General features: G+C 44.3%; 1 protein-coding gene across 2 annotated transcripts; it reads right to left on the bottom strand.

Annotated features, from left to right (window-relative positions):
• DNAJA3 (DnaJ heat shock protein family (Hsp40) member A3) lies at positions 1–26,242 on the bottom strand. 2 transcript variants are annotated; one of them, XM_054041995.1, is made up of 12 exons: positions 26,051–26,242; positions 23,350–23,486; positions 21,581–21,664; positions 20,507–20,707; positions 20,068–20,220; positions 17,412–17,559; positions 16,134–16,198; positions 14,605–14,733; positions 12,272–12,387; positions 9,521–9,618; positions 2,297–2,419; positions 1–1,252 (listed from the first exon to the last, which is right to left on the bottom strand). In XM_054041995.1, the coding sequence occupies exons 1-11, from the start codon at positions 26,235–26,237 to the stop codon at positions 2,310–2,312; spliced, it is 1,428 nt and encodes a 475-aa protein (XP_053897970.1). In that variant the 5' UTR covers positions 26,238–26,242; the 3' UTR covers positions 1–1,252; positions 2,297–2,309. The 2 variants fall into 2 exon arrangements, with proteins under 2 accessions (XP_053897970.1, XP_053897971.1); XM_054041996.1 differs by lacking the exon at positions 2,297–2,419.
• Positions 26,243–27,513: the final 1,271 nt, after the last annotated feature.

The following is a 27,513-nucleotide window of genomic DNA, read 5'->3' on the forward strand; positions in this document are numbered from 1 at the left end:
CGGTTTTAAATATCTTTATGATTAGATCATCTTATTTACATCAATACAGAATCACTTTACAGACAATATAATCAAGAGGCAGCAGGTGCTTTATTTAGCAACTTAAGAAGGGATGTACTAAGACAACTCCTGTTTAACTGGTCAATTCCTAGCACATGGGCTTGTTGGTAGTTGTAAAGTATTCAACTAAAAGGCAGGCTGCAGTAACCATGAAAATACTCTTCACTAGTGCTTAATTCCAGCAGTAGAGTGTAAACTAATTCATTTGTATTTTTACTCTTATATAAAATGAAACAATGATTCTTAGATGCTGATCATTTACAATTGCTTGCATCACCACCAACATAAGAAAGCCCTTTTCTCTGGAGACTAACAGGGCTCGGTTGTAATGTAACAATTGACAGCCCCAGAGCCTTTCATAAGAGCTGGTGAGAGATCTGTACTGGTTTAGAAACAGCAATGTTTTACCTTGTTTTGCTACCTGTAGTTAACCTCGGAGAGGAAGGGACCAGTTGATGCAAAATGCAGATTCTAATCAGTGTTGTCTGTAGGAGAGGCTAACGAGACAAGGAAAGCCATACCCATCCTCACAGCTTGTGGGGGACCATATGCAATTATGCTCCTTCACTGTTACTCAATCTCAGCAGAAGTGAGATATCCCTCTTTAAGAGAATGTATTACACAAGTCTAGAGCCAAGGCCTCTTCACATCAGATTTTACGGTCCAAGACAGGATTATGGCCTTTGACAAACCAAGCTTCCTAGGAAAGGATGCACTAAGCAGATCTAGCACTGAAGAAAGGTGACCAAGTGGATGGGCTTGTCAAGACATTTGCACGCTGAGTGGGAAGCCAGGTAGCTGAAATCTCAGCATAGAAAACTGCTTCATTTTCCACTGGAAATAAAATTTTCATTTTACCATTAAAATTTCCACCACATTTGGCTCTAAATTATAATGCAAGTTTTGATTTTGTAAATAGGGCCAGAAGGATCCAAATGAGCTCCCAGCACTAGTAAACCTAGAACCTTTACAGATGCTTTTGTTACCATTTACTAAGGCAATTAATTCCTCCTGATCTGGTGATTGTTGGTGCCTCTGTGGTTCATGGCGTTGCTGGCTGGCAGTGAGTTTGCTGCTAAGTGACATCCTTTCATTTCCAAGGCCCACAGCCAGAAGACAGAATGGCTCCCCCCCGGATGGAGGAATGATCTACTGCTGCTTCCCACTGTCTAGTTTCCAGTAGAACGTTTCCCTGGAGTTAAAGATGGGGAGAATATTTAGCATTTCATGAACTATTCATGTCCAAGCCTAAGAATGTCACACAGCACTCAAAGGTTGTTGGCAAATGCCTCAGTAACAAGAAGTTCCCCCTTTAGCTGAGAGCACACTTCATTAGTCCAAGTATTCTTACCATGTGCACTGCTCCGTCACATTCACAAACAAGGTGTTTAAAGTGTGCTTTCTACTCAGAGTTGACTAAAAATGGCATTGGGGTCTCGTGACTATTGCACATCATGGATTTCTAGATCTAATCTGCTCAGTTTATAAGTAAAGAAATTCCTCTCGCACCAACTGCCAGCCCTGCAAACTCTGCCTGGGACTGAGAGTCAAACTAGGTTCCATCCTAGCATTCCTCACCAGTATTAAAGGCTCGACAGGCCCAACTGTGCCCCCCAGTGACATCTGTGCAATCCCCTTGCCTTCAACAGGCTTGCCAAGGTGTCACCAACAAACGTGGCAAGCTGCATTCTGTTCTTCCTTGTGCATCAGCAGCAGAATGGTTTGCATAGGGTGACCAGATATCCCGATTTTATAGGGACAGTCCTGATTTTTGGGTCTTTTTCTTATATAGGTTCCTATTACCCCCCACCCCCGTCCCGATTTTTCACATTTGCTGTCTGGTCACCCTAGGTTTGCATCATCTAGCTGTGCTGACTAGCAGGATTTAAAGCACTAAGCTTGTTTCAGTTACAGTGAGCAGATCTTTCTCAGAATACACCCAGGGAGCCGATCTGGGGACTAAAGTGGGGCTATTTTCACTTTTCAGAGTAGAGCCATGCGTTAAACAGATCTATGCTGCATATCTAGTTAGTTAGCAGCTACACTGTTGGGTTCTGCTATTGCTTAGAGATAAAATAAAATGACTAGGTTTTAATACTGATGGCTGGAAGGCCTGAGGCTAAGTAAAAAGCAATACAATTTCTTTGCTTCCTCTCCAATCTACCTCCCAAGAAGAGATGCATGTTCTGCTTAATGTGAGGAAAGAACAATCAGTAAAGCACAAGAGGTTTCCTACCTCAGATGGGATATCAGGAGCTAAACATTTTCTTAAGTTTGGTAAGGAATCCCTCCTTGTTCTCCCCCGCCTCAGCCTCAGGCCTATCCTCGCCTGCTTCAGAGCTATCCGTGGCCTTGCCACCTAGACATAAACAGCAGAGCTGCTATCAGAGTACACTTCGATCTGTGCCAGTCACCACACATCTTGGAACAGCATTCAGAAGTCTAGATAAGGTTATGGAACTATTTTAGACAGTAAATTTGGGGCTTGTGAAGTGGAACACAATATGCCTGGCTTTCGCCAGTGCTGATGTGTGCAGATGCTGTGAAACATCCCTGCACAGATCTGCTACTGCACACAAGCCACCTGCTGTTCCTCCTTTGCATCTCTTGGCAGTGGCTTGAGAGAATGCAATGAGACCAGGCACTATAATTTCATTTGTGATCAAAGTGAAAAATCTGGGCCCCAGAGGTGAAAGACAAGTGCATTAATCTAGAGTACCACTCATACCCCTCTGCCCCCCCCCCCCCACTTCCCAGCCCACTGACATTCAAACACTCCAGATTTAAGAAGAGTTTATTATATGCCAACCAAGTTTCAAATATGAACAGATATTAGTAGATAAGAGGCACAAAATCATTAGCTAGTTCGACTTTTAGTAACAACAGGCAACATGTTGTGTGTGAGCATCAGGGCGTAGCGTGAATGATCCTCTCAGAGAGCAAGTAAGCCACATGCAACACAGACTATCAGAGCTCTGATCAACTCATGCTTAGCTTCTCCATGTCACTAGTACAGCCTCCTGGGTCCAGCAATCTAAGTACATATTCTCTTTACATTGCTCTTCCTAGACTTGTGCACGTCAACTCCCTGCATATAAGTTACAGATGGATGCAATTATTCTAGGATACAAAGTCTGTCATTGCATTTAAAACTGAACCGAAGACATGTATTTGCTGCAGCTTTCAGGTGTCCCTAATATTGATAATCTGAGTTGTTTCTGAAACACCTGTGACGGATACTCTTTAAAAGCACCAGAGAGTGGTGTCTCCTCTCGCCACCTATCTAGTGCATCCTTCGCCTCTGTTGTGTACCCCTTTTTTCCAAACTTTTGATAGCAGGGCCCCCCTTCAGGAAAATGAGGCAAAAACCTATCAATTTTCATGCTTACATCTTCTGCATCCCTCATTTTGGTGTAGATCCTTGTAATAAGATCCTTCCTCTCCTTTCTCAAATGGTTCGATGAGCAGCAAAACAATTAGCAATGTTACATTTAAAGTATTGTCACTGGTATCTGAGCGAGCAGCCACTGAAATGGGAGACTTCCCCTCTCAGGGCTATCCTTTCAGGATCTCAGTAACTCAGGCAGATGTTGCTGCATTGGTGTCACTCATGTCACATTTCAAAGGTTTTCCCACAAAGAGAGCTAGAGACTTTTAAATGAAACCGAGGCTGGAAAAGTATTTGTTTGTATTACTGTTGCCGGCACAGAGGCCCGAGGACAGCAACAGCGGGGTTCGTTGCCCGGTGTGCTTCGCGCCAATAAACATACCGGGGTGGAGAAGCAAACAAAGTTTATTTGAGATTTCAAAGTGGTGCAAGGAGACAGGCAAGTCTCAGATCAAGCACACCAGCAAAAACAGTTTCTCTCTTATACATTTTACAACTAAGCCCCCCCCTCTACCCCTCCCTTTCCTTCCCCTCTCTACCGAAGGCATGTTTATACATTTAAGCAAGTAAATCATTCTAGGGCTATAAATCTAACTTGTTAGTAACACTCCTCTAAACTGTTACCTGGTCCTGTTTACCCTTGGTTTATTACCTCTTCAGCCAGAAACATGCTAGCCTCATCATTATCGCTTGGTACCTGGTATTGGGGGAGGGGGGTTGTTTGTAACTGATAATTGGCCGTTTACACATTCCATTAATCTAGCTTTCGAGGTCAGTTAGAGTTAAACACTGAGGAACTTTGGTTCACATAGGCCTAATGACGTCAACATTACCATAGCACCTATCCAGGGACCTAAACCCCACTATGCTAGGTGCTGCACAAACAGAACAAAAAGACAGGCCCTGCCTGCCAACTGGTCCCACTTGTTGCCCCCCTCCCAAGGAGTTACCTCACACTTGGGGAAATACTGGAGTACCCCATGCCATACCTATCCAATCACACTTCCCATTAGTAACTAATCCCATGCAGAATGCCATCACCGAACAGCCCAGGTGGAGAAGGACAAAACCATTACATGGCCTCCCTTGGCTGCACCCTCACTCAGCATAGGTGCTTTTTTCAGGGAGGCCATGCACTGTTTAGCCACTTGATTTGTTATTTATTATATGTATTGCAGTAGCATCTAGAGGGCAGGGCCCCCTTGTACTAGCTTTATACAGACACATTAGAGAGATGGCCCCTGCTCAAGAGAGCTATTATGTCTCAATGTACCTGACTCGTGTGTACTAATGGACCAATAAAAACAGGCCCTGGAGTGTCTTCCTGCTCTAATGTCTCCTTCCTGTGTCTCCTACTCTGATTGACATGCAAAAGGCGGTAATTTCATATGCAAAATCGCTGAAAAAAATGCAAGATTTGAAGATTTGCTTAGCTTTTGAATGCAAGGCCCTGTAAAGACAGGGCAATTTACTGCCATGTCCTCAGGAGACCTTATTGTATAAAGTAGCTTTGGGATCCATTGTATTAAATGAATGGTTTGTGTATTATCAGGGGTTGTGACTGTATATAACCTCAGGGGAAGGGGGGGATTCAATTTCCCCACCACCCTGCCTTTAGAAGCTTTGCCCTGAGGAGAGGGTCATTGTCCGCTGGTTACCTGTTCCCAGGGTCACAAGATCAAAGGCCTGGGCTGTAAAAAGGAAAAACTGAACTATTCCTGTGGGTGCTTTTGTTCTGAGCTGAGGCCTTACGAACGTGTAACCACACAAAAACCTGGGTGGGGTTTGATGGAGACTCCTACCTAAGCCCTAGGCTGGAGTTGGGGGTGGTCTCTGGTAAGCTTTTCCACATGTATGTAGGCTCTTTTATTGTTTTAATATGTTTTCAGCTTACTGTGCTTGCTTAGAAAGCGCTGTTTGGTAACGTGTGACTGGTGGCAATCACACTGTTCATAGCCTTCGGAGAGAAATCAAAGCGCAGATGCTGGCCTGGACAGGCAGTCTGCTTACTGGGAATATAGGTGTAGGCAGGGACCTGTGCAGCCTGGAAAAATCCGGTCGGAGTGAGTGACCTAGCAGCCTGAGTGTGGGTGCCCTTGGTGGACCATACAGAGGGAATACAAGTACAGTTGCCCTGAAGCGTGACAGACGCTACCATAAATGAAGAACAATTACTCATGTATCAGAGATGAGGCTCATTTTTCTAATGGATTCCCGTACCATACAGTAAATAAGGGGATGGAAAGTTCAGCTAGAGGAAGTGAAGGAAAAGTCAGCTGCTGGACCTATCCTTAGGAAAGTTACCACATGCATTTGGAGGGAACCAACTCACTAGACCTGCAATCTCTCTTCCACCAGTGTGCAGATCAAGAGGAAAGACATCAGTATCTTAGGCAGTGAGGATAAAAGCCACACAGCGTAGGGAACTTACTGAATTGTGTACATGTGAAGTCACTGGGCCTGTCTTTATTTTAAGATATGTTTTGTTTGCTACATTTGGAGGCACCCAAAAGGGTTGTGAACATGAGGTGCCATATAAATGGAAGATTGCCATCAAAAGCCAACTCTCTGCAGTGCTGCTGACAAAAGAAAATGATCTATGGGAAGGAAACAGCTGTGTATTGGTGTTCTCTGTTGCAGTTGGAGTGATCCACCCTGCCATTTCATCAGAGGGTCTATAACAATGGAAAGCTGTATGAAATTGGGAACTTTCATTTGTCTGATGCAGAACCACATCTGGAAAAAATAGGTTTGTGCCCTTTTTGATTCCTTACAAAGTATAAGGAAGACCTAAAAAGTGTTTTTTACATTAGGAACTGAGATGTGGACCCTCTTTTTATGGCAGACCATGAGGAGCATTACATATACCAAGGGAGGGAAACCTGAATAATGGAGATTGGAAGGAATTTTTTGTGAGACTGTTTAAAAATGGAGAGTTTCATTTGTTAATATCCATTAACTCAAATGTCTGCCTAAGAGCTAGGAAAAATGTCTTGGTAAAAGATTTCCCACAACCACCCTTACAATTGATGACTAAAGGCTTCTCTGCATGGAAAAGTTTTATCGGTATAAGCCAGTGGTTCCCAAACTGGAGTTCGCAAACCCCTGGGGGTTCGTAGAACATTCGCCTGAAAAAAATCACTAATGGTGGACAGAGGACCCGAGGTACGGAGACAGCAGGTGGAACCCGGTTGCAGGGCAGACACCCCAAGCCCCAGGGAGAGCGGGGCCGGGCAGTTGGGGCCGGCAGCCCGAGTCCTGCCCCCCGTCAGCTCGAACCCCAGCACTCTGCGCGGGGCTGGCAGCCCGAGCCCCAGGAAGAGTGGGGCCGGGCAGTTGGGGCTGGCAGCCTGAGCCCTGCCCCCGTCAGCCCGAACCCCAGCACTCCATGGGAGGGTGGCAGCCTGAGCCCCAAGGAGAGCGGGGCCGGACAGTTGGGGCTGGCAGCCCGAGTCCCAGTGGTCAGCAGGGGAGCCGGCAGCCCGAACCCCAGCGCTCCCCATGTAGGGTTGGCAGCCTGAGCCCCAGGAAGAGCGGGGCCAGGCAGTCGGGGCTGGCAGCCTGAGCTCTGCCCCCGTCAATGGGGGAGCCGGCAGCCCGGACCCCAGCCTGAGCCCCAGGAAGAGCGGGGCCGGCAGTTGGGGCATCCATCACACTGAGGAAATTTAATCTGAAATGCCTGAAAATATTCATTTTTAGGAGGGGGTTCATGAGATTTCACAATTTAGTGAAAGGGGTTCGCTGGCTGTTAAAGTTTGGGAACCACTGGTATAAGCTAAAGTGTGAATTTAAACAGATAGTTATATAACTTTGTGTGGACACACTTATTCTGGTGTACGTGGCTTTTTTCCAATTTATCTTAAACCCCTCCAAAGCAATGCAAGACCACCAAAAAAGGCACTCTCATACTTGAATAAGTGTCCACACCAGGAGTTACACCAATATAACTGGTTTAATTATACTGCTAGAATTATATCAGTGTAACTGGTAAAACTTTCCCCACGTAGACAAGCCTGATAAAGTTTCCATCCCAGTTCTCTGGCCCTTTGAGAACAGCCTCCAGCAAAAACAAAGGAGACCAGTCTGGCTATTTCTGCTATTTCTATAATAAAAAAGGAGTAGAAAAAAAACCTCATGAAATCCTTTTCAGGCCTTCTTTACACAGCATAAATTGGCCAACAAAAAGAGCACCTTTCTTTGCAGTCCACCTTTGGCGTCTACTCCAGAAGTCAGAGTCAGACTGATGCAATGGTAGTGAAACACGACCCTGCGGTGGAATTCCCCGCAGATGTACTGCACTCCACAGGATCCACTTCCTGCGAGGGAGAACACCCTTTTGGGGTAGTGTGTTTATAAACACTTCTAGGAAGGCTAGACCACAGGGTGGATAAAAATCATGATTTAAAAAAAGCAGAACAGATTTTCTGATTTCAATTCAGATTTATATTGCTAGTTCTTTACTTCCATGCCATTTTTACTCTTAAATTGCTAAAGTGGGTGTTTTGTACTTGTTTGCTTAGTTTCTTAATTGTAACATTTCAGGTTTTACAGATTTTTTTTCTCCTAAGAAGTCTCACTTCAAATGCTCATTCATGCTGGAAAAGGCAAGCCAAGGGCCTCATTTAACATGCTTATTGTGAGAACACCACAAACACAAACAAAATGGATAAACCAGTAACCCATGCCCTCTTCCAATATACGGAACTTCCTCAAGTCAAGCTGAAATGCTTCACCAGCCTATCCTCTATCTGGGTTTGCTGTGAGAAATCATAGGACTGTACTCCTACGTCACTTCGGAGCTTTTGAAAATCTCACCCTTACATGCCTAACTTTAGGCTCCTATTTTTGAAAAATGTGGCTTGTGGGAATAAAAAATTGTGAACTTTTTTAATGTACTGAAAGTCTGAACAACTTTTAGTTTGCTGTTAAGACTTGAAGCTATTTTGATTTGAAGTGACAGATTTTATGCCACCAAAAAAGTTTTAAATAAAAATACAACTTTAGCTGCTGATGCAGCAAACAGTTACGTACGGATTTACTTTCAGCACACGGGGAGTCCCAGTGAAGTAAATATGACTATCCATGTGAGTAAAGTTATCTAGCTGCTTAACTGTTTGCAGGATCAGGCCTTAATTTTCAATGTTTTGCACCTATTGCAGTTTTGTAAAATTCAAATAAGATACCCTACCCACAGTGGCATTTTTAAAAAGCCTTGTATAAGGAACTAAATTATAATTTTAATCTAAAACTGAAACACCACAAATTTACAGGTTAGTTTAACAAATGTTCATTTTTTGTAAGTGATACAATTAGGATTAATATCAATTATTGAAATTGCTCTGTCCTGCTAGACAGGGCAGATAGGCAGCTTCCACATACACCAAACAGTCTCCTTTTGAGAATTTCCTGTATCTACTAAATGCAAATTAAAAGGTTGAGCTTTACAAAGAAAAGTTTCCACTCATTTAGAGTTTTAAAAAGTGACTCAAATCAGAACTACTGGGGTAATGCAAAGTAACCAAAGCACCAAGAACATATGGGAGGTACTTATCCTACACAGACATTCTAGGCCCAATCCTGCACCTCTTAAAGGCACTGACAAAATTCCCTTTTGGTTCAATGGAAACAGGACTGGCCCCTCTATCACCACTCAAAAAGGAATTAAAAGGAATTTCAGATCCACCATAGGTGTGGTGGAGTTAAATGTTATAATGGAAATGAAGGCTCACTGCAAAATTCAGTTGTATTATAGGAGCATCTGAAGATAATGGTGCTCTCCACTCATGCCACCAGTGCATACCTATATGCACAGTAAATGCTAGGGAGAGAGGGGAAGACTGATGATTTCTGGCAGGAGGCTACTGCTTCCTACTTACTGTATTAAACTCTATTAACATCACACTAACAACAGAAAAAATACTTAGCAACCTCAGACAAGATGAAAAAAGGCTTCTGCGTACACAACCTGCTCCAAAAGCCACCTTAGGCCTGGTCCCTTCCCTGTAACCTACAAGAAGCATTCCCTGCAGCCAGTCACCAAAGAAGCAGTAATGTACATCACACACAGCTTACCAGCAGATGTATTTGTGACTCCATTCACTGTCCCTTCCACATCCGTCTCATCCTCAGCATAGCTCATCATTAAGGCTCGCTGGCGATCTGTCAGCCTCCTGCAGGTGAGAGTATAGTGTTGCTATCTCAGTCAGTATTCACTTTAGGGATTCACCTTTGCAGCCCAAACTCAGCTTTCCACCAAGCAGCACATAGAAGGGGTGCTACTGATAATGCAAAGCTAATATAACTGAGATTCCTTCAAAATCCCAATGACCCTTTTAAAATATGCACCTGAGAAAGGAATATGCCTTGCTAATGGAAACCTCTATGGGAACAGGGAAGATTCTAGTCAGTGCATTTCATCTGATTGCAGAAGAGTAAGTCAAACATTTTAAAGGGTTGAAACTAAGAAGACTCAAACTGGAAGCTACATCTGAATGTCAAGTTGGCAGAAGAGCACTCAAGAAATGGAGTTCCCACTTGAGTGCATGACACAAACACAGGAGACTTTTCAAGCTTTAAAGTTTACCTTGCAACAAGGTTATGAGGATGGCTTAGAGGTCTAGACAGCCAGTCCTAAGGCTCCTTAGAACAGGTTTAAAAGCTCAGAAGGGTAAACTCATCCTTCTGAAGCAATTATATTCAGACTCAGTGGTTCAGGAGCCAAATTAGCAATCAACATTACCCCAAAGAGCCACAGTACTATGAATTCATTGTTTCATTTACTCTAGTACTCTATACTCATATTTAAACAGTAGGACAGGGAAATATTTAGCTTTTATATATATTATTTTCACAGCAAATAAGTTAATAACTTAGTGCAAGTTGATAACTTAATTGGTTTATAACATAGTAAAAGCATCCTGACTGGTTAATAACTTTGATTGGTTAGTAATTAAATCTCACAGTGTTTTAATATCATGTGCTGCAAAGAGCCGCAGGAGACCCATTAAAGAGTCACTTGCGGTTCCTGAACCTCAGTCTAAGTATCACTGTCTAAAGTATACGTACTCTGTGTTCCATAGAGTTGCTCTCAGTAAACACAGGACCTATGCAGCCTCAAGAATAGTCACATAATTGCAGATTTATTTTTAATTGTCACAATTACCTTTCAGGGAGTTGTTTTTGTTTTTAAATTAGGTCTCTAATCCTTCTAGCTACAATAACCTTCAAAACTTGATGGGAGTGTAAACCAATGCATTGGTGTATGAATTTGCAGGAAGCCTGAAACAACTCCAAGAGTTGTCAACTGTGCTATTCATATAAATGGGAGTGTTAATACACATTTGATAAGTCTAATGATAGTTTACATTACAAATATTAACTTTTGCTGATGATCATTCTAGCAGAATCAAGCAAGAGCAGCCATCCTTCATTATTGGAAGTACAGCAATGACAGATATTAGGGGAGGTAGAATGGTGTGGAGACCTAGTTGCTAACAAAGGCTACTGGGAATAAGAAAATCCAACTTCCTTCTCCTCTAATGTAAAGTCATCTCAAATCCTGTCCCAAATGGTGAAAGAAACAGGAGATGCATCCCCTACTCAGCATCAAAAAGCTCAATTGCCATGTGGGCATCAAAACCTAAAACCACATATGCCACAGATCCCTGACTACCAAAAGCCCTCCATATAAGTCATCCTTAACTGGCTGTGAAAAACCTCCAGCTTCGCAGAGCACCAGCCACTACAAAAATCAGTGGCACACTGAGAATCTGGGGGCAACAAAAACAAACAAAACAAAGGATTCTGTACTAAGATTAGGGCAGGGGTAGGCAACCTGTGGCACGCGTGCCAAAGGCAGTACGTGAGCTGATTTCAGTGGCACTCACATTGCCCAGGTCCTGGCCACCAGTCCGGGGGCTCTGCATTTTAATGTAATTTTAAATGAAGCTTCTTATACATTTTAAAAACCTTATTTACTTTACATACAACAATAGTTTAGTTATATATCATAGACTTATAGAAAGAGACCTTCTAAAAACGTTAAAATGTATGACTGGCACACGAAACCTTAAATCGGAGTGAATAAATGAAGACTCGGCACACCACTTCTGAAAGGCTGCTGACCCCTGGATTAGGGTCTATGCCACATAAGTCCAGGGATCCTGCTGCACTGTTCAGATCTAAGTCTGTGTCTATGTTAGGAGCGCTGTTTGTGTGTAGGAATAGCAGTATACTACATTGACAAAGCACTCCTTGTGCGGACACAGGTATAATGGTAAAGCTGCGCCTTGTACCGATACAGTAAAACCACCCCAATGAGTGAAATCAGCTACACTTGTAAAAGTGCAGTTTGGTTGGCACAGCTGTATCCACAGTGGCATAGATATGCCAGCCCAGGATCACACCTCTTCACACCCGTGATGGACACAGCTATGTTGGCAGAAGTCTGCAGTGTGGATGTAGCCTACTATGCCACACAGGACAGTGCCTTGCATATTGATCAATATATTTGGAGTGGCAACATTTTTTTGGTTGAGACATTTATATCTGCTCAGAGCAACCAGGATGTTAGAGTGAAGATATCATAGCATGGTAATTTAAGCTATAAACTAATCAGTGTAGTTTTTTGGTTAAAAGGAAAAACTGTACAGTTCAACAAAAGACACAGTAAAATAGAAGTTGGTTTGTTCACTAAATTATCTAGGGCTCAAATCATACATCAATAAAGCAGTGAAGATCTTTCACTCCCGAGAACACGTTCTTCACAGCAAACTTGCAGATTTCTACAAGACATCTCCAAATCTTAGTAGACCTTCCACTTACTTAGGAACCCTGATCTTTATATGTATGTAGTGGTCTCCATAACCATAACTGTTAACCCTGGAAATGCCTTTCCCACTCATTCGAATCCTCTGCTCTGCTTGAATACCAGGCGGTATCTGTGAATAAAAAGACCCATATTTTATTATTGCTCTGCAGTACCAAGGTGCCAGCATGGAAACCTATAAATAGAGGCCTACTTAAGTCACAGAGACATCACACCTTTTTCACAGGTTGGTCATGGCATAAATAGAAAATTTCACAGATGTGTTCATACCATACCACCCCTAGTTCTGTGCTGCTGCTGGCAGCGGTGCTGCCTTCAGAGCCGTCCAGCAGCCGCCACTCTCCTGACGCTCAGCTCCGAAGGCAGCATTGGCACCAACAGCAGCATAGGAATAAGGGTGGCATGGTATGGTATTGCCACCCTTACTTCTGCAGTACTGTTGGCGGTGGCATTGCCTTCAAAGCTGGGCATGCAACCAGCAGCTGTTGCTCTTTAGCCGCCCAGCTCTGAAGGCAGAGCAGAAGTAAGGGTGGCAATACCGCAACCCCCCTACAATAGGCCTGAGAACCACTTTTGGGTTGGGACTCCCAGTTTGAGAAAAGCTGTATACTTTTGCATATTTTATCCTATGGTATAGGGTAAAAATACACAAAAGACCAGATTTCATGGTCCATGACGAGTTTTTCACGGTCATGAATTTGGTAGGGCCCTACCTATACATCAATCAAGCTATTCCTCCTGCAGACTGTGAAGTAAGGGAGGAGGGATTTATTTCTATATTTAGATAACTAGTGCTCAGATATTACTCAATAGTAATGAAAAAGCATTCAACAGTGGGAATTAAAGCGAACTACCTACTAAGGACCGGTGTAATTAAGGACAGATCTACACTAGAAGTGCTTTGCTGGTACAGCTATATCACTATACTATACAGCAAGGGTAGTCAATGTGGACCTCAGGCCAAATCCAGACCCTAGGTGCTTTTGAACAGGCCACAAAATCTTTGTATTTACTTATTTTATTTTTACCCTCTCATTCCCTCACAATGCAATCTCCAATACATTGTACTGTGAATTAACGATTGACTGGTTCTCCTGCATATTTATACCTGCCTCTGGAAACATCCACTACATGCATGTGACGAAGTAGGTATTCACCCACGAAAGCTTATGCTCCAATATGTTTGTTAGTCTATAAGGTGCCACAGGACTCTTTGTTGCTTTTTACAGATCCAGACTAACACGGCTACCCCTCTGATACTTGGTTCTCCTTAATTCCTTACTTGCTTAATCTGAGCTATCATCTTTCTTGGAGCTTATTTTCAGGTTATACGGTGGTTCAATTTTACTTTTCATTTAATACTTATATTTTTAGTGCAATCGGGCACATTACTAATGCACAGCATTGTATCTGTTTATTGAACAGGGAATCTGCAGTGCAAAAAGTGTTTCTTTGGAGTCTGGACCTTGACTATACCCTAACCAAGAAATTTGGACCTTGACTTATATAGACATCACACTCCTAGATGCAGCTTACACTGGAAAAAGCTCAATTTTGCCAGCGTAAGTGGGTTACACTAAGGGCTTTTACTGGCACAGCTATGTCTAGACATCACACACAGCTCACTGACACAGCTTTGCCAGCAAAGGCTTAAAGTGTACACCCTGCCTAAACCTAATATTACTTATCACTGAGCCCTGCCACAGTGTGGTCTAGTCCTTATAACAGAGGACAGTCAAGACTCTTAGGTTTTATTCCCAGCCCAGCTATTGATTCATTGTGACATCATGGGGTAATCAACCTCTGGACCTCGCTTCTCCAATGCATAGAACAGTTAATACTTAATTAGCACAGCCCCAGTGTGAAGAACATCACCTCCTTGAATAAAGAGTTATGTAAATACAAAATCTAACAAACTGGTAGGCTAACTGAGCAGAAACAAGACACAAACAGGCTGGAGAGAATCATATATACACAAAACCTGGTTAGCAACATTAGTCCCAAGGAGTGTCAAGGACTTTCCCAGCTTGAGGACCATGCCAGCATTCAGATAGCCCGACCTTCCCAATGATCTGTGTCTCTTCAGCAGCTCTCATAGCCCTTTGAGCGCTTATGCAGAGGCAGAAGAAAGGGAAGTGGGAGTTATCCCTTGCATACATGGGGCCAAGCAGAATACCAGCAACATGGCAGTCAGTACTCAAGAGGCCCAAGACTAGGACAGCAAGGTCTTTGTACTTTTAACCTTTCACTCTTCTTGAAAACAAAGAATGCATGCTTATTGTTCAAGCTAAGGTATCTCCTAGCTCCTCCACCCACTGTTACCACATACCGTGATATTGATGGTCTCATATAGACCTTGAGTTCTGGCTGTACCTCCAAGAACTGCCTGTGCTATCGAGATAAAGAGGTCTGAGTGTACATCTGCTCCATCTCTTCTGAACACGGGGCTTTTCTGAACCTAAAATCAAATAGTTCAAGAGTAATGAGCAAGGGTCATGTCAGTACAGTATATGAATGATTCCATGAAAAATAACAGGTTAAGTTGTTTTAAGCTGATATCAATTTTAGGAAAAGTCTTACCCTCATTCCCTAAAAATTACATAGCAGGAAATCCTAAATTAAAGTTATTCTTAGAAACTAACCACAAATACCTCAGGCACTAAATATTAATACACCTCTACCCCATTATAACGCGACCCAAAATAACACTAATTTGGATATAATACAGTAAAGCAGCGCTCCGGGAAGGGGAGGAGGGGCACACTGCGCACTCCGGTGGGTCAAAGCAAGTTCGATATAACACGGTTTCACCTATAACGTGGTAAGATTGTTTGGCTCCCATGGACAGCGTTATATCGAGGTAGAGATGTAGCTAGAGCAGGCCTCTCCTCTGAAGGAGGATACTAAAAATGGCATTAAGAGATATCACGTTTCCTGTTTCAATGAATTCCCCCTAATTTTTCAGTTTACAAGAAAAAAATTAACTGCTAGGGCTGCATACTCAGCCTGAGATCTGAGAATCACACTGTGCTCTTCACTGCTTGTCAATCACCACCAGTAAAGATTCTTTAGAGAGTAGAAAAGAGATTGTACTATCCAGTTCATAGGACAATGGAATGGCAGAGGGGAAGGAAGCACCCTCAGTATTTCATAGTACCTCTCTGGCAGTTTTGATGACTGCATTTCACAGGCTCTGGAGAGCTTATTAAATCCTTCTTGAGGGGAATATAAGCAAAAATGGAGGAAGAGATCAGTGTTAATGGGAGGCCCTCAATTAAATGATCAGAAGAGAATGAAATCCTTTCAAACACTAGGGTCTTTAATTTTACTCTTGACAGAGACATGATACAGATGATACAGTCCTGTACCCATGTGTATCTGCAAAGAACATTAAAAATGTGAGTTCACTGCCGATTTACAAGAGAGAACATTTTAACTTCTAAATTCAGCACCTCATAAATGCATTCCTGCAGTCTCTTTAGGGATTCAGAACATCGGTGTCAGTGACAGCTGATACTATACTAGTACATCACTTCCAGGAATTCCAATTAGGAGAGAGTTCGTAAGTTTCCCTGACAGCCTGTATGCTGCAGACTGTAGCCTAAGGCCAACCTCCCTATATGCAGCAGTGCATTTTTGTTCTATGAATAGGCTAAATAATATTTTACCACTTGCTATGGGGCAGGTGTTTCGCAATCTCAGAAAACTGGAAGGGCTAACATCACTTCAGCTAGGCGAAATGACCCTCCTGCCCAATTTCCACCTTTATACTGAAAGGAGATAGGCTACCGGCACACTACCCCTTCTTCACAGAAGACGATCCAATGTAAGCAGCGTACAGTCAGGTGTCACACATACCCTGAATGTAATGAAAATTTCTCTCTTTCCTACGGGCATCCGAACAGTCTGTCCATCCTCCACACCTGCAATCAGAACAAGGACATGAATATTATACTGTTTGTCTGATATTATGCTCTACACCTTATGTGCCAAAGCACCTACAGCCTTCCTAGTCTAACCCAATGCCTGAACACCTACAACTACCTCAACTGGATGTCATCACAGCAGTATTTCCTTCATCCAGGAAGAAACACCCATGGATTTACTGGCAGAAACTATAGCAGCAGTGTAACTCACGTTCTCCAGGGGCATCTCAGATGACCACAGCACCCAGCGTTTGAAGAGCGGGGTGTCACCAGGTGTTTGTATCCTAGGATGCACTCATTCTAGTGCCAAGCACAACTGCAGCACTGGGCAGCTCATTAATTCAATTCAAGCTGAATTCAATTGTATTATTCCCTTCAAGTGAATTCAGTGCTGGTGAAAGGTAAACGATTGAGAGGCACTGGAGACTGACATACTATGTTTATCTGCAAAGACAGAGACAACGCAAGCTGCTACCCAGACAATTGGACCATTTCTAGGAGGGTGGGGAGTTCTTTCAACACTCATTCAATATTCTTTATTGAGCTGACAATTGGGATGGGGCATTTGTGATCTAAGGTAAAATTTCCAAAAGCACCTATATGTATGTCAGTGAAATTCAGAGAGACAAGGAGGGTGAGATAGTATCTTTTATTGGACTAATTTCTGTAGTCTCTCTTAGCAAGCTTTTGAGCTTACAGAGAGCTCTTCTTCAGCTCTGTGTAAGCTCAAATGTTTGTCTCTGACCAACAGAAGTTGGTCCAATAAATACTATCTCACCCTTTTTGTCTCTCTAATATCCTGGGACCAACATGGCTACAGCAACACTTCATGTAGTGACACTTATGGCAATTAAGTGTTTTTGAAAATTTTACCCTTAGACATCTTTCTACTGGGAAATAGAGTTAAGACCCAGAAACTCATTGCACAAAGGCCAAACAGCCATGAGATGGTAATTGTTTTCAGCTACCACCATCCTGAAGCCATCACCCAGAGATGAAAAGGTCTGTATCTTATAACTAATCCTTTGAGCCATCTAGCCATCAGTGATCTTTATTCTTAAGACAGATTTGATACAGACAAGTTTCTCCATAATGCTGTGTCTGAGCTTTGACTCCATAGAGCCAGCCATTCTCTAGAGACAAGATACACGCTCAGCTGAGTTTCACATGGGAAGAGATACACAGCTGGCATGTAAATACAGAAATTGACCTGCTGGTACAGGGACCATCACATTCTTCTTCTGTTTGGTTTGCCCTGAGCCGCGACACAACACACACGGTGTTGTCATAACAGAACCACGGCCTCCACATCGCCGGCATGTAGAACGCATCACAAAAGGGCCTGTGTTTATTGTCTCCTAGCAAAAAAAGAAAGAGGGGGGATTAGAGGAATCCTTTGATAGTGTACAAGTATTACTAATTTCTGTAAAACATCCCCAATGACAAATCCAATCCCTGTTAAGTCAATGGTCCAACACATGCACAGTATGACCTGCTCCAAGGAAATGTATTCTACATTACTGTGGGATATGGGTAACAGTGGTGGGTCAAAATATGGCCTGAGGAGCTAGATTAGGTGCCTCAACCAGGTCTAACCCACCAAGAAATGTCAGTCTCCTTTTGTTTCCAGATTGCCAGCTGAAGGAGCTCATGCTGTCAGTATCAACATCCGGGTGTCAGAGAAAGTGGGTGAACGAAGGAAATCTTGAGAAAAGATTGGGGAAGAGAAGCCCTTGCTATCTGAAGGCCTGATTCTCTACTGCTTTGCACCTTCTGGAGTAACGTACACCTGTGAAGAGTGGGTGCAAAACTCTCCATTCTGAACTGGTACCCTTTCAGACGCTCAATACACAGGCATAAAATCACTACCCAAGATGCAAGGCAATGGAGAAGCATACCCAAAAACTCTTATTCAGTGAAAGAAACCACTACTCTTATCAGCTTAAAGTGGATAGAGATCTCTGGTCAATCAGAAGCTTTGTGATAACAGAAGTCCTAAGCTTCTTAACTGTGACCTCTTTCCAATATCATTCATGCACAACCTCAATAACCTATTAAAAGGTGCAGTTTAGGATACAAAGCAGAGTTATGTGGAAAGGTTGCATTTTATTTCACTAGAACTCTCTGACTGCAAGAGCCTGGAGAGTTTTCACTTCAAGAATTCAGCTGCAATTCAGTAACAGGAGCTAGGAAGACCATATGCATCTCAACCACCTAATTCCAATCCAAGACACACAATGTGTATCTCCACACAGTCTTAAAAATCTGTTTCACAAATAAGCCCAAATCTCTGTAATTCTCCTACCAAACCTCACCCTTGTAATGAGAAGGCAGAGAATGCCAATCTGCAATAAAGCCCTAAATATGATTTCATCATGGAGAGACTAACACTGAATACATAAATGTGGCAGACTATACAGATGAACAGTGCCTCAAAATGTAAAGTTTCAGAGTAACAGCCGTGTTAGTCTGTATCCGCAAAAAGAAGAACAGGAGTACTTGTGGCACCTTAGAGACTAACAAATTTATTAGAGCATAAGCTTTCGTGGACTACAGCCCACTTCTTCGGATGCATATAGGAAGAAGTGGGCTGTAGTCCACGAAAGCTTATGCTCTAATAAATTTGTTAGTCTCTAAGGTGCCACAAGTACTCCTGTTCTTTTTTCAAAATGTAAAGGAAACGTTTGAATCCAGCTTGTTGTAAACTACAGAAATGATTCAGCATAAAAAAAAATAGAGTCAACAAGGTCTCTCAAAAGACCAGGTTTATAACACAAGATAACATTCAAAAACCAAGAACAAAAAACTGCCCCCAGGTTGGGGATCAATTCAGTTTTATGACCCCTCGGTGTGAAACTCAGCCTTTCCAAATGGATGGTTCCCCCACCTCCCCTCTCCTCCCAGTTTCCCAAGCAGTAAATTAATAATATTCCTTCCCCTGAACATTTTGCAAGAAGAGGGGGAAAAACTGAGCAGGACTTAACACCTTGTTTACTAGGTGACTAGATAGCATCCAGCACCCTGTCACATGGCTATTTTAAGTTTCGGAGAAAAAAGCAAGAATTGGTTAGGAATAAAATTCAATTGACTGGAGTATATTTAATCCTCATCACAATTTCTCCAGTTTTTTCTTTGGAGATCACCATTAATAAATAAAGCAATGAATGAGTTTCTTAGAGTACTTGCAGAACACGGGTTGGCTTCTGCACAGAGACCAAAAGTTGTTCACATTTGTTACTGGTCTCTGTGGAAAAGTAGTACTTAGGTCTCAGTCATAAGGACAAATATCTACACCAGACTTTCTACTTGGTCCAGTTGTTTCAAATCTTAGAAAAAATCCTGGAGACTGAACTACCCTATCAACCCTATAGGTGATCTCAGCATGGGCAGTGGCAATGCAAGCAATGCAGCATGGGCAGTGGCTTCTGCACAGAGAGACCAAAAGTTGTTCACATTTGTTACTGGTCTCTGTGGAAAAGTAGTACTTAGGTCTCAGTCATAAGGACAAATATCTACACCAGACTTTCTACTTGGTCCAGTTGTTTCAAATCTTAGAAAAAATCCTGGAGACTGAACTACCCTATCAACCCTATAGGTGAAACAGCATGGGCAGTGGCAATGCAAGCCTTCCCCTAGTGGCCTCTGTTCTGTGGATCTGTTTCTGGCTCTCCAAGGCTGGTGAGCTGGCCCTTTCTAGCAGCACACCTTTAGAAACACAGAAATTGAAATCAAAGCCTACATTTAATCACCTCCTTATTTACTGATGATTTAAGGCATTTTTGAGTAAGGAAAAAACTAACCTGTCCTGAAATAAGAATGTCAAAGAACATTAGAAAACCGGGGTTACACTCTAAAACAGCACTTACCATGCCAGTGCCATTGCAGTAGTGACAGTGCTGCACTTTAGTACCAGGCTCATGCCCCTTGCCATCACACCGCTGACAAGAGTCATTGATATTCACAACAATCTCCTTGTTAACACCTTTTGCAGCTTGATTGAATGTCAGCTCCATGATGTACTAGATAAGAGAAAGAAATGGAATCCCAGCTGTAATCTATATGCTGATTGGCTGACACTAAACTGAAATAGCTGTAATTAAGAGCCCCAGTGGTCTCCACTCAGACTGTGATTGGAACATCATTTAAAATGCTAAAAGACACAGTACTGGAGAAGGAAGGGACCCACCTGACTTATTAACCATCTATACTCAGACATTAGCAAATTTCAGTTTAGGAAGCACTAACATCTTCATTATATACCCCCAGAGGTCTTTGCAACACAATGTATACATGTATTATCCTTACCTCCTGTGGCTGGTCAAAGACACCCTGAAAATCTCCAAAAGGGGATCCTGAAAACTCCCCAAAGATTTTCCTGAACAGTTCCTCTGGGTCAATGGTGGGACCACCACCCCAATACTGACGTCCAGCACCCGCTGACCCAGTGTCAAAGCCAGCTGTACCATAAGTATCATATTGTTTTCTCTTCACTTCATCACTTAACACCTATGGGGGAGGAAAGCACAGTACCATCAGGACTCTCTCACAGTACAGAACTGGAGCAGCCTGGCTGCCACTAGATCAAAGTATTCAGACATCTGCTCATTCCAAGGTGAATCAGAGTTTACATCCATCACCAGCAAAATACTAGAAACTACTACAGAATCCCAACTTCAATTCCTTTGTATTAGGACAGCTAGATACCTTCAATAATGCCAAAAGGTGAAATGAACACCATGGAAGAAAAGCATTCTGTTTCTCTCATGCATATTGGATGGCACAGTTAAGCTCATAAGCTTGTGATGCTTCCAAATAAGTACATTAGTTATAGGCAGAGAGATCAGGAGCTCTGGGTTTCTATACTATTTGAAGGTAAGCAAAAGTGACTTTCAATTATCTCTTACCCTGTAGTGTGAAAGACTAGTGGGATGGGAGCTAGCAAATTAAATAAGCCTGACAGTCAAGATGAGTAAACTTGGGGGAAGGGAGCAGGATTCTACTAATCCCCCATCCTCAAAAGGCCAATTACTGATGCCACTTTGATGTCCTTCTATTAACTAACAGGTCCACTCCAGTACCCAGCTTTTCAACCAGTCTATTTTGTATTGAGGAACAGCACAATGGCCCATGAGTGGCCCCCCAAAAAATGCCTAGAATAAATCAGTCAGGTATTCTGGCTAGTTCATTTACTGAAGAATATCCAAATCATTTTTGGCACATACATACTCAGGTCTAGAAAACAATACTTTGTTACCAATGAAGTAAAGCAGCTCTTTTACAGAAATGCTGAGATGAGGGGAGGTATAATTTTTCTAGGCTGTAGTTCTGTTGTTCCCTTCCTACCACAGTGGGTAACTGAATACACATCAGTCACATTACCTCATAGGCTTCTGCCAGCTGAGAGAACTTCTCCTTAGCTTTTGGGTCATCCTTATTTGTGTCGGGATGGTATTTCTTGGCAAGCTAAGCAAAAGAATGATTAGAAAAAGGAGGGAGATAAGAACACTGTTAGCACTGCTACTTAGTATACCTTCCATGTCAGGGGAAAAAAATTTAGCCAGACTCTAGCATTCAACATTTACATTCAGAGGAGACCAAAAGCATTTCCTAAGTAATTCTCTCTCCATATCATTCCCATATAAGGGACATAAAAAAGCAGTTTCCTGTTATATTGGTATTAAAGCCTCTCACAAATGGTACTGCAAAGCTTTTCCACATAAGCATCGGTGTGGACGGATCAGCTATCTCGTACATACAGGTGAGAACACCCTTTTTCTCCAAGAAGGTCCTGGACATATGCGATAATGTCAGATCAATGGCAGTTATGATCTTACTCCGCTAACACTGAAAATTTGCTTCCAGAACCTTTCTAATAGGTGGGGGGAAGCCATGTTTATTTATTTTAACAGTCCAAGAAAGGACTCTTCCCTCCTGCCAATCAGCCAAAAAAATTCATACAGTATTTCACAAATGTCTAAGAGTTTTACAGCTTTTTGCCCTCCTCTGAAACAGTTGGCATTGGCTACTGCCCAAGACAGCACAGGACTAGATAGACCAGGGGTCTCAAACATGTGGTCCGCCAAGCTCCCCGCACCCCGCCCCAGTTACTTGCTGTCACTGCCAAACTCCCCTTACTCCTGTCCCCCCAATCCCCCCCTCCCAAGTTATTTTATGTGGCAGCTAAGCTCCCTGCTCCCCAATGTTTGGGGCCGGGTCTCTCCCCTGGCCCCTCTTGCCACCCCCACGCACCTCCCCCAAATGTCCCCCGGGCTCAGTTGCTGCCCCCTCACCGCCCCCCAGAGCCTGCAGCTCCACTCTGCTCTGCCAGCTTCTGGCATCACCTGCTGCCACAGGGTCCTAGTGCCCCCCTTCACTAGGGCCAGGGCAGGCTGCCGTTCCCCTGCCCTAGTCCTGAGCCTCTCCAATGTCCCAACCCCCTCACCCCATCCTATCCCTAAACTCCATCCCAGAGCCTGTACCCCCCACCCCCTGACCCAGCCCGGAGCCTGCACCCAGCACCCAAACTCCATCCCAGAGCCTGCATCCCAGACCTCCTCCCCCATCCAAACTCCCTCCCAAAGCCTTATGCAGGTGGGGGCGGAGTTTGGGGGGGCAGGTTCTGGGCACCACCAAAATTTCTACAAACCTGCCACCCCTGAAAGAGGCAGAGCAGGGGTGGAGTGGTGGTGCAGCCCAGTGCAGTGGGGGGGCATTACTGAGTGTATATATTTTATTAAAACCGCTTGGAGGAGGAGGTGGAGAAGAGACGGGACAGGGGCGGGGCCTCATAGAAGGAGTGGCATGGGGGCGGGGCCAAGGGCAGCAAGGAGGAGGGGTGTCAGTGAATGTGATGCAGCCCTCGGGCAAATGCACTAGTCCTCATGTGGCCCTCGTGGTCATTTGAGTTTGAGACCCCTGAGATAGACCATTCTTCTGAATCTGCTCCGCTACATTTATGTTCCTTTGACAACCTCCTGCCCCCACTCTGCCATGTTGTCTTTAGCATAAGAGTTCCTTTTGGAATTTTGATTCACGTGCATTACAGATCAGAATAAGATAAATGGGTCATAATTCCATCTCCCATCATCACAATGGTGAGTTTGAATTCCAAGAGACACCATTTGTTTGTTTTTCTTAGGTATACATGCCTGGTAATAGGCTTTCTTGATCTCCTTCTGGGGGGCATTTCGAGGCACTCCCAAAATCTGGTAGTAATCTTCTTTGGTGTAGAAAGCAGAACTGGTATGAAATGAGGCAGCACATATTAAAGGAGAGCATTTAGTTCCTAAGAAAAATCAGAAAAAAAGGAGTCAGGAAGAATTGTAAAGGAACACATAACTCCCCCTAATGTTCCCAAGACTGTTTCCCATTGATCACAGCCTACTATTCTGTATTAAGGATCAAGCCAGCTGTGTCATGGAATTGCACAGGCCACATATGACCACCTTAGATGTAAGTGGTAGATAAGGTGCAGATTCATTAAAAACCATTTCATTACTTTGATTTTGACCTTCAATGTTACTAAACTGCATTAACGAATGCGCTGTAAAAGATGTTACTGAACCGATGACGATCCCAAGACATACTGAAATGTAGACTAAGGGCTTGTCTTCTTGTACAGTTGCACAACTGCAGTGCACTACAGTTGCACTGCTGTAGCGCTTTAGTGAAGACACTACTACACTGACAGGAAAGTTCGTCTCATCAGCATAGTTAATCCATCTTTGCCAGAGGTGGTAGCTATGTCAACAGAAGAAGCTCTCCTGTCAACATAGAGCTGACTACACAGAGGGTTAGGTCAGTATAACTATGTCACTTAGGAGTATGGATTTTTCAAACGTCTGAGTAACAGCAGTTATACTGCTATAGCTATGTAGTATAGACCTGGCCTAAGTCTTTAGAATAATAATGGGTGGTAGCAACAGCTAGTCAGCCAATAGCAACAGCTTTAATTGTCACATGGATGTTTCTGCAATTACAAACAGGAGGAAAGGTTGTGTGTGACTGTAAATGGGAGGGGTAGCCCAAGAGATATTTAACACATGGTGCACCCTAGAAAAAAATTGAGAACCTACATAATTCTACGAAGCCTAACAGCAGGGTATCTAGACACCAACTATGAAAAGTGCCTTAGCGTTGCCCAAGTTACCAGCAACTTCCTGCTGCTCCTTCCTCGAAGGAGTCTTAATTCCATTAATCTTCATAAAAACAACAAGGAGTCTGGTGTCACCTTAAAGTCTAACAGATTTATTTGGGCATAAGCTTTCAGATGCATCTGAAGAAGTGAGGGTTTTACCCACGAAAGCTTATGTCCAAATAAATCTGTTAGTCTTTAAGGTGACACCAGACTCCTTGTTGTTTTTGTGGATGTAGACTAACACGGCTACCCCCTGATACTATAAATCTTCATAGGAGATCTAGGGGAAGGAAGTAAATTCCCTGGACATTTGTGTCTGCTTCTATTGAGAGAAAACCTCTGCAAAGAGACATGCCGTGCACTGTGTTTTAAAATAAGATATAAACTCAACCTGCTCTCCTGTGAAAGAATTCCACAGGCAGGATTCCATTACCTGACTCCTGAGAACGCTAAACTGGACTATACCAATTGCATCATCTGCATTGTATACTTCATAGGCTGCTGAGAAAGGTGCTCCCCAAAACATACTGAAGGTCACAGAGGGATTTGAGGACAACCAAGGCCTTAAAAATGATCTGGGACTGCATGGGAGCTGGTGTAGAGCGTGAGTGCAATTGGTTCTCACGTATCTATTTCACTCAGGATATGGGCAACTGCACTGCACCTTTCTGAGGTCCCACATGAGTCTCACAGTAGAACAGGTTACAGTAGTGCACCCCAGAGGCATGTATTACCACTAGAAGATTGTCTGAATGGGACAAACACAATCTTCTTGCCAGTTGGAAACAGAGAAACATTTCTGGTCACTATTGCAATTTGGTTATTTAGACCAATCATGCAGAGTATGACAGATTGGGCACCCCTTCAACAGGCTATGGGCCTGCAGTGAGATACTACTCTCCTTTGAGAATTATTTTATCCTCAAGCTAAAGCAGTTTCCTTCCAAATGCTTAGAGGAGTGTTGTTAGATAAGCTGGAAGCAGAGCTCTCCCTTGCTGTGGCTAGACCAGGCCCATGGAATTTATGCCAATGGAAGATGCAGCAAATTGCCAGACTTAGGATGAAGGTGAAAGCTGAGTGCTCAGCACAATGGCCAGCTTTCCCCTCTCTAGAGAGGGAACCAAATCTGCTTCCCTTGTTGGAAAGCTAATAACTCCACCTTTACACCCCACCAGGGTTGGCTCCAGGGTTTTTGCCACCCCAAGCGAGGGACCAAGGGACCCGCTGCCAAATTGCTGCCGAAGAGCCGGATGTGCCGCCCCTTCCCCTTGGCCGCCCCAAGCACCTGCTTGCTGCACTGGTGCCTGGAGCCGGCCCTGCACCTCACAGAACACAGCCCAAGGGCCAGGGTGATGGGCACCCCAGAACCCATATGTAAGGAATGGAAGTATCACAGCTCTTTCAAGGAAAGCAGCATGACAGGGTCCAGTCGCTGGGCTGGCAACCCGAGCATGCCTCCAGGGCCATGGCCATCAAGTACCCCCACCCCATCCCGGCACACAGACAAGGGAACCCACTTTCCTCCAACACCTCCCACCTGTCCCCAGCATCGCTGGGTCACAAAAACCCCGCTCTGTGAGACATGCCCCAGGCCCGGGACAATTCACGCCTCTCCCCCCAATCACCCCCAGCCCCCAGGCACAGCCCCCCCACCGTGGGTTCCCTGACCCCTCACCCTCCTCATCGCCCGGGCCTCCCCGCCCCCCACTCACCCGCGGGGCTCAGCCCGCCGTTCAGTGTCAGGAAGCGGCTCCCTGACCCGGCGCGGGGCGGGAAGGCGGCGGGGGCCGCACTCAGCCGCCGGCCCAGCCACACCACCAGCAGCCGCGTGTCCCCGCCAAGGCCCCGGCTCCTCCCGGCCGCCGCGCTCAGCCAGCGTGAGGAGCACCTGGCCGCCATCTTGGGACGCCGAGGCACAGAGCGGCTGCGCAGCCCGGCCGGCCAAAGGACGCCCAGTACGCAGGCGTATGCCCGAGCCGAGCAGGAGCATTGCGCATGCGCAGTAGCTCCATGCCCCCGAGACAGAGATTCTCGTGCGCATGGCGTAGCCCTGCCGAGTCAGCTGGCGAAACTCAGTTGGGCTCCCTCGGGGCGTGGTCGGGGCAGTCTGCAGCCAGCAACGTCCATCCCCACTGCAGTGGGGGGCCAGCTGCACAGCCAGAACACGTGGCTGGGGAGCCCTGCCTTGGGTCTAAGGTACCAGCTGGCTGTAGATTCCCACTTCCATGTGGGGCTACCCTGGCGCCAGGGGGCTGGCACATCAAATAGGTCCTCGCCTGCTGGGTATCCCTGGTTATTCTCCCCTATGCAGCGCTGTGTAACCCCCACTGAAGGTGTTTCCTAATTAACCAGATTGTAGCCTGCTGATCAGTACTCAAATGTCCTAGGCGGTCGCCTAGGGCGCTACAATTTGGGAGGCGGCAACCGCGGCAGTATTTCAGCGGCGGGACATTCTGCTGCCTCTGTGGGAGGCAGCATTTCGGGGTGGGACCTTCCGCCGCCTAGGGCGGCAGAAAAGCTGGCAGCGCTCCTGCAGATGTCACTTGGACAAGACTGAGATCTTGTCTACACTACCACTTACTTCAGTATAGCTTGCGTCACGCAGAGGTGTGAATAATCCACACCCCTGAGCGACGTAAATTACGCTAATTTAAGTGCCTGTGTGGACAGCACTATGGCAGTGGGAGAGTTTCTCTCACTAACATGGTTACTACCACTGCTCATGGAAGTGGAGTTACTATGCTGAGACAGAGCTCTCTCCCATGAGCATAGAGCGTCTTTATCAGACATGCTACAACAGTGCAGCTGTGCCACTGTAGACTAGCCCTGAGTATTCCCATTACTGAGATGTAAAGCTTAGTAAAAATAAAGTTTAGATCAGTGGTTTCCAATCTTTTTTCATTGGGGGACCCCTAAAAAATTTCAGATTGAGGTGTAGACCTCTTTGGAAATCTTAGACATAGTCTGCAGCCCTCCACTAGTCTTTAGTGCAAACCGTAGGTTGAAAACCACCAGATTAGACATTTATATTAATTGAAAACAACATGTGCATTTAAGTGCCTGGGGAAGGAATTTCTGGGATTATGAAGATGTTTCCCCACAGATGATTTCATGAGAAGCAGCATATTTTGTCCTTTTTTTGAAGCATCAGTTATGGTAAATATGGTTCTTAAAA

Source organism: Malaclemys terrapin, chromosome 10, assembly GCF_027887155.1.
Source record: "Malaclemys terrapin pileata isolate rMalTer1 chromosome 10, rMalTer1.hap1, whole genome shotgun sequence".
Lineage (NCBI taxonomy): Eukaryota > Metazoa > Chordata > Testudines > Emydidae > Malaclemys > Malaclemys terrapin.

Bases quoted from the DNA above. Each gene is read 5' to 3' on its own strand.
- DNAJA3 (XM_054041995.1), bottom strand. From the start codon at position 26,237: ATGGCGGCCAGGTGCTCCTCACGCTGGCTGAGCGCGGCGGCCGGGAGG. The intron at 14,734-16,133 runs GTATGTGTGACA...ATTTGATTTTAG, and splicing joins AAATTTTCATTACATTCAGG to GTTCAGAAAAGCCCCGTGTT. The intron at 2,420-9,520 runs GTAAGCTGTGTG...GTTTATGTCTAG, and splicing joins AGTCACAAATACATCTGCTG to GTGGCAAGGCCACGGATAGC.